Source organism: Nanorana parkeri, unplaced genomic scaffold (genome assembly GCF_000935625.1).
Source record: "Nanorana parkeri isolate BGI_ZX_2015 unplaced genomic scaffold, ASM93562v1 scaffold613, whole genome shotgun sequence".
Classification (NCBI taxonomy): Eukaryota; Metazoa; Chordata; class Amphibia; order Anura; family Dicroglossidae; genus Nanorana; species Nanorana parkeri.
The window spans coordinates 962,995-970,793 of NW_017306881.1; the positions used below are offsets into that span (position 1 = coordinate 962,995).

The 7,799-nt window shown below is 43.4% G+C and overlaps 1 protein-coding gene across 1 annotated transcript in view; it reads left to right on the plus strand.

Annotated features, from left to right (window-relative positions):
• The window catches only part of LOC108792205 (calcium/calmodulin-dependent protein kinase type II delta chain-like), a gene marked incomplete at its 3' end in the record, with an annotated part of 97,992 nt that extends 90,976 nt beyond the window's left edge, over positions 1-7,016 (plus strand). The window contains exon 4 of the mRNA XM_018562926.1: positions 6,962-7,016. Within this exon, the coding sequence (XP_018418428.1) occupies positions 6,962-7,016 (55 nt within the window). The remainder of the gene's footprint in view (positions 1-6,961) is intronic.
• Between the last annotated feature and the right edge of the window lie 783 nt (positions 7,017-7,799).

Below are 7,799 nucleotides of genomic sequence, written 5' to 3' on the forward strand. Positions count from 1 at the left end.
ACATGCAGCACAGAGACCACCTCCCCACATGCAGCACACAGAGAACCCCCCTTTCCACATGCAGCACACAGAGTCCTCCCCCACATGTAGCACACAGAGCCCCCCTCCCCCACATGTAGCACACAGCACACTATTCATTGGGCTCAGATTGGAGAACGAGTGGTTCAGAGAGCATGAGACATCATTTTCACACATGGATTGGCCACCACAGAGTCCAGAGCTTAACCCCATTGAGAATCTTTGGGATGTGCTAGAGAAGATTTTACACAGTGGTCAGACTCTCCCATCATCACTACAAGATCTTGGTAAAAAAGTAATGCAACTCTGGACAGAAATAAATGTTGTGACATTACATAAGCTTATGAAAACGATGCCACAGCAAATGCGTGCCATAATGAAAGCTAAAGGCGATCCAATAAAATATTGAAGTGTATGACTTTTTTTTGGCCAGACAATGTACTTTGATTACATATCTACCTTTATTCTAATTAAAATATCAACAAAGAAATCACATTAGTATAGTCTTAGCTGCCTTTTGCAACATTCCAATAATAGCAAAGGTCATGCAGGCAGGTAATGTAGCATAACAAATTGTTCCGTTTTTCCCAGTTAGACATAACATTGGTTGTGTGGATATGAAAAGGTGCATCATTTAGAACAGTTTTACATCTCTGCTAAAATGTTACTACTTTTTTTTCTTTATGTGGGCAATCAAACTCACTTCTTATAGATGCAGACATTTTTAGATGGTTAAACTTAGCCTGAGTTTATAAGGTCAGGGGGTCCAAACATAACTACCAGTGTTGTGCATTGTACAGAATAAATGCTTCCTCTTTCTTCCACGTCCACTTTCTTGCTTGCCTTCTTCTGTTTGAGCCTCTTTTAGGCTTATTAATATGGCTGTTGTGTAGTCAGTATGTAAGTTTTTGTATTATTTAATTTTACTTTAAAGGAGAACTATGAGGTGAGTGCTTTTCACTCACCTCATAGTTCTAGCCGACCTGTGACAATGAGACTGTCACAGGTCGGCTCAGTAGATCGGGATGTGAGCGAACACATACCGGGTTCGCTCGCCTCTCAATCCTGTCACGGCTCTCTGCCGTGACAGGGGGAGGGGCTGGATTCCCCTCTCCCCGCTCCTATCTGCCAGCGCTGACTGGCGGAACGGACGGGGGAGGGGGCGGGTACAGCTGGCTCTGCCTCTAGATAGGCAGAGCCAGCTGTCACTCACGCAGCTGGGCGGATCCCGTCATCTAAGTCGGGATCCGCTCCAGGTGCGGCGTGTCAGTATACCGCGAGCTGTAGCTCGCGGTATACTGAGCTTAGGGTAACGGGAGGACGCTAGTTTGTGTCCTCCCGTTACCCTAAGGAGAACTATGGGGAAAAACACTGACCCCATAGTTCTCCTTTAACATACATGTACATGTGCATTGCACATTAATTATTTAAAATTTCAGGCAATGTATATTTTAAACTGGCCCTACACTGTAAAACATCACCCAATCCAGGCTTATGACAGGGCCTTACATTATACGTTTTTTGTTGTTTAGAAGCGCCAAGGGCAATCCTTATCCCTCACAAGGGAGGAGTACTGAGCATATGTGCAGGGCGCAGCCCCAAAGCAGTCAAGGGAACTGGAACATCTGAAAAAAAGCACAAAAGGGGCACCTTTCCTAGTGCAGATTTGTTTATTCCAATAAAAGTACTGACATGTACTCACAAGGTTGAAGTGAAAACGAGCTGCAGAACAATAAAATCGGAGCAGTACAGGGATCCGTGTAGAGCGTCCTGTATGTGTATCACTGGGGTGTCGACGCGTTTCCGGCCGGAAACGCTTCGACACCCCAGTGCTTTTTTTCAGGGCCTTATATTGGTTGAAGTTTGACCAGTTTATGGTTAGCTTGAGACAACATGTGCAGCCAATGAGTGGACTGCTAACCGCATTCAGTGAACACCCATGCACAAGTCAGAAAGCCCACTCTGTAATTCTCTGTAACCCTGTGCATCCATATTGCAAAGAGGCTCTCACATGTGGGATGGGTTTGTCTGCTTCTTGCAGCCTGAACTTTCTCTTTGACATTTTTACATTGGGTATATTTGGGATTGTCTCTCCTGCATTAAATACAGATAATAAAAAAGGAGTTCCGAGAGCTTCAGGTTACTGATGAAAGGGAGAGGTTTGACTGTAGAAACATTCTGTTGTATAAACTAAAAATAAATATATATTTCTATATTGAATTTCCAAAGTTCTATCCCACTCCTAATAACCATATCAATCTAGAAGTTTGTAAACTTACTTATTGAAGATACCTATAGGATGTACCTTAATGCACTGACACAATTTTATTCAGCCCTGTGAATATGCATTTCCTTCTGTGTCCACTCTCACTGAGGGGTCTATTCACGAAGCTGCCGAAGGATCTGGCCGTAGCTTCGGCCGATCCTTCGGCTAGCTTCGGCCCCAGGACCCCTTCGGTTCACTCGAGCCGAACGCATATGCACCGACAGCCTGCTTCTGACAGCTGGGCGGAGCCAGCCGTGATCTTACGGCTAGCTCAGGCCACTTGCAGAGAGATCAGCGTCCCTGGTTACCTGCTAACCAGGGACACTGATCTCCAAACAGCTAACTCCAAGGAGAGAAACACTGCTGTTTCTTTTTTTTCTTTATTCTGACACGAGCGATGTCAGAATAGAAAAAGCATTGTACTAGCATTGTACCCGCCCTCTGCTGCAGTTCTCCATCAGGTCCATCAGCATCTATAAGAATAGGCCGAACAGCAATGAGAAGCCTGCCGGAGGTTCGGCTCAGCCGATCCAGATGTTGGATCGGCTGAGTCGAACTCATAGTTACATTGTCACTCCTTCTGCACTTCGGGTTGGCCGAACATGCTGAGCATGTTCAGCCAAACCGAAGCCACGCGAAGCAAGCCGATGTACGGCTGATTTCATCCGATGTACGGCTGAAATCAGCCGTACCAGCCTGAAGTGAATAGCCGAACAGTGTTTGGCTCACTTCAGGTCGGTCATTCACTCGGCTGCCTACGGCAGCTTAGTGTATAGACCCCTGAGTCTCCCTTCTGAACCTCAAATCAATGTCTGAACAATGAAACATTATCATTGCGTGTTGGAAGCAATACATGATGGGATATGTAGTCCTGATAAAGACTCTGCTCCCTCTGCTGGACACAACTGCACATTACGGCCCCATAGACTTCCATAGGGTTGACTCCCACCAGGGAGATGGACATGGGCAGAGAGATAGACTTGCAGCCCTGGATATTAACAAAACAGTGGAGCAGCATCCCTCGGATCTCAGTAAGTATAGATTTGAGAAGGGCGAGGGAGGGTGGGATCAAGGGAGGGGGTCAACAAAATAATAATGCACTTTGTCTAAAAGTCTACTTATTCTTTAAGGAGAGTATAGACTGAAGTGTTAGGGCTAGGTTATATCTTGGGGAGGGGGGCATTGTTTACAGTGAAATTCTAATTTTTTTTTTTTTAATTGGTTCAAAAGGTTCTTCACTCAGGGCTCGTTCCCACTGGGTCTGTGCTCAATTTTTTTTAATCGCACAATTTTTTTCAATGAATGGCAATGCAACGCACCTTCCGCACTGTTAACGGACAGGGTTAATGTACGGACCTGGTGGGAATGGACCCTCAAATATACTGCTCCAGGCTTCCAGCATCTACATGTAACATACTGTTCACAGTTACCTTCATTTGCAGACTAGGAGAAGGAATAAGTTGTCAGATAACATTGTTATGTAATAAAGCACCAAGAGAAATGTTCAGCCTTGAACATTGCCTGGAATTTGTCAAAGGCTTTCTTTATTCTTCAAGCCAAGTTGCAAAACTGATACGTAATGGGGCTCATGGTAAATTATGCCAGTGTTGCTGTGCAAACTTTTGTTGCTGCGACTCTTGGCAGAGCTAACAAATGTGTTTACCTTGCAAGTAGTTGGAAAGACTGGTCGCATTTTATTAATACAAAGTGGTCTGTCTTCAGTCCTACAGCAAACACTCATCAGTGTGCGAGTCACTTAGGAACTGTAGTTTTGTTCTAGGGAGGAACAGGCATTTACTGTTTGTTTGGAATTCAGCTGTAAACTGATCTCCTCACCTTTGGAAGTTACTTTATCATTTGATAAAGTATGATAAGACACTAATGGCCTGCTTTGATGTTAACGATATCTGGACGTTACAGAGTTCCTTCTGAGGTGAAATTGTTTGTTTCCATCTTATGCTTTTCTCACAAGCAAGTTTCAGAGAAAAGTTTACCTGACTTTTCTGTTATTTTTTTGCTTTGGTTTCCCTGCAGTGGAAGTGTTATTGTGTTAAGGATACTTAATGTTTGCAACTTGACTGTACTCAGACAATGCTCCGATAAAAATGTATGCAAATAAGCCCCTCCATAAGGGTAAATGCACTCCAATAGCTCAGTGAAGCTGGCCCCCATACAATCGTCGCAAATAAAAACTCCAGTGTGCTTCTTTAGCCCTCGTTCACGCCTGAACGTTTTGTAGCGCGTTCGACGCTCGACGAACGCTCTACAAAACGCTCAAAAATATAAATCCCATTGTATTCAATGGTCTCGTTCCCACCTTGGCGTATTTCCGCCCGTCCCTAACGCGCTACAAAACGGCCCACGCCTGAAAAGGTACATGTACTACTTTGGGCCGTTTTGTTGCGCGTTTCCATTGGGATACAGCCAAGTAGCCTTCGGAAACGCGCGACGGTCGCGCAACTTTTTTACCGCAAATCGCGCAACAGACACGCATATGCAATACGCCTAGGTGTGAACGAGACCTAAGTGCTACGTTTGTGCCGCAAAAATTAACATTTGTGCTGCTTTTATTTTTAAGATAATTGCAATTGGTTTTTTTTAAGATGATGAAATCACCCAGCCCCCCTACAACAGCAAAAATAAATGAATTCTGGATGGTTAGTGCCACGTTTGTGCCATTTAAATCTCCTTTCTATCTCCTTTTGTTTGTGAGTTGGTAACTATTTATTAAAGGTCACCCAGCCCCCTAACACAGCCAAAAGACATGAACCCTGCCTGGTTGGTTAGTGCCATGCTTGTGCTGGTTTGTGCCATTTAAATCTCCATTTGATCTCCTTTCGTTTTCGAGATAGTAACTATTTATTAAAGGTCACCCAGCCCCCCCTACAACAGCAAAAAGACATGGAACCGGGCTGGATGGTTAGTGCCACGCTTGTGCCATAAAAATATTATTGTTTTGTTTGTCTTTTTGCTGTTGTAGGGGGGCTGGGTGACCTTTGGTGACCTTTAATAAACAGTTACTAACTCAAAAATGAAAGGAGATAGGATGGAGATTCAAATGGCACAAACCAGCACAAACCTGGCACTAACCAACCAGCCCAGTTCATGTTTTTTTGCTGTGTTAGGGAGACTGGGTGATGTCATCATCTTAAAAAAAATGCTATTATCCTAAAAATAAAAGCAACACAAAAGTTAATATTTACGGCACAAACCAACACAAGCGTGGCACTAATCATCCAGCCCGATTTCGTGTCTTTTTGCTGTTGTGGGGGGCTGGGTGACCCTTGGTGACTTTTAATAGTTACTAACTGGAAAACGAAAGGAGATAGAATGGAGATTTAAAGGGCACAAACCAGCACACATGCAGCACTAACCATTCAGCCCAGTTTCATGCCTGTTTGCTGTTGTAGGGGGGCTGGGTGATTTCATCATCTTGAAAAAAACAATTGCTATTATCTTAAAAATCTTAAAGCAGTACAATTGTTAATTTTAATGGCACAAAACAGCACAAAGGTAGCACTAAAGAAGCACACTGGTGTTTTTTTGTGCTTATTGTAGGGGAGGGCAGCTTCGCTGAGCTCACTCCAACCTGTGCACAGTACTGTTTTGGTCTACTGAACCTTATATGGTAAAATTACAGTGTTTTCAAGTGGAGAGATTTCCCATTACTTCCTGCCCTGGAGACACAACAGACATTGAAAATGTTTTGGCTATCCATACACTTTAAAGCAGGGATGTCCAAACTCCGGCCCTCCAGCTGTGGTGAAACTACAAATCACATGAAGCATCTCTCTCTCCGGGAGTCATGTCTGTGACTGTGAGAATCTTGCAAAGCCTCATGGAATTCGTAGTTCCACCACAGCTGGAGGGCCGCAGTTTGGACATCCCTGCTTTAAGGTAAACATTGTAAACTAACTCAAAATTTGTACCTGTACTTGAAAATACACTATACATTCCCTTTACATGCTATTATGTTTTGTAAGAACCGGAGATCACTATGTTATTGTCTTCATTAAAGTGACATTCAAGTCAAATGTTTTTTTCCCTCCCCTCAATGTTAATGTCAGCACTTACCTTAAATGATGGCTCCTAATCCGATCTTCCTCTTCTTTCCTGTCATTTTCAGCCTTCTCTCCAACGCTGCGGCGTGTCTCCGATCCAGCGCTGACTCCTCTGTCCTTGCTGGCACTTCCCATCCCACGGTGTCTGCATGCAGGTGCACGCGTCCATAGACTTACCTTGCGTCTCTCCTCGTTTCCCGGCCGAAAATCGGAACTGCGCATGCGCCCTCCCCAAGATGCTTTGCGGCTGCCCGAGCAGTTTCGGATTTTCGGGCGGGAGCACGCGGTGAAGACACAGGTAAGTTTAAACCGATGATAAAGCGTTTAAAGAAAAAACTTTTTGCATATATCTACTGCTTGCTGGCAGTAGATATATGAAAAAAAACCCGGAGGCATTAGAAACCCTTTGATGCTTTTGTTTCCAATGTCATTGATGGCATTTCTGTTCTTCTATTAAACAACTCCACTTTTCGGTTGCCATCTTCTAAATATATCCTCAAGATATGGGAAAATTTGCTTTTAGCTTAACTTGGCAAAATGGAATTAACTTTCCTGCAGATTTAGAGGAGGTGTAGCTACAGCTATTAACATATTGCTCTGTTCTTATTTTCTGCAGTTCGACTCCATGAGAGCATATCAGAAGAAGGTTTCCATTACTTAGTCTTTGACTTGTAAGTATTTACCATTAACTGTGGTGCTATTTTTGTGGTGCTATTTTACAATGATTCTTGTTTATTCCCTGTTTTTATGCACTCAGCTGAAGAGTAAAGCTCACCACACACGCGTTACAATCTGATTGTACAATCTCCTTTAGATCTACCAACAACTATGTAGTACAAAGGTCTGCCTGATTGGATGGATTAGATAGATCCTCATATTACATACAGGTACTCCTAGAATGAGATCCTAATAGGTTGGACTTGATGGACTAATGTCTTTATTCAACCTCAAATACTATGTAACTATGTAACATAGTTTTGGTAAATCTAAAGATGTTTGTATGGTAAAATTGTAGCATGTTTGGTGGCCCTTAAAGTCAAGCAACAGACTACCTGGCCCAGCTGCCATTACTGAACCTACTTACAAATATATATACACACACACACACACAAATACTCTCTCTCACATAAAACTGGCTCTGCAGCATGTCATTCATGCTATGTGTATAGTTGTCATAGTTAAAGTCTAATGGCAACCAAAACTTTTTATTTTAATAAATAAACTTTTAATATTACTTTTCTCTTTAATACTTCTTCTCACTCTCAAAAAAACAAAACATTTTAGGGTCTATTCACTAAGCTGCCGTAGGCAGCCAAGTGAATGACCGACCTGAAGTGAAGTGAGCCAAACACTGTTCGGCTATTCACTTCAGGCTGGTACGGCTGATTTCAGCCGTACATCGGCTGAAATCAGCCGTACATCGGCTTGCTTTGCATGGCTTCGGGTCGGCCGAA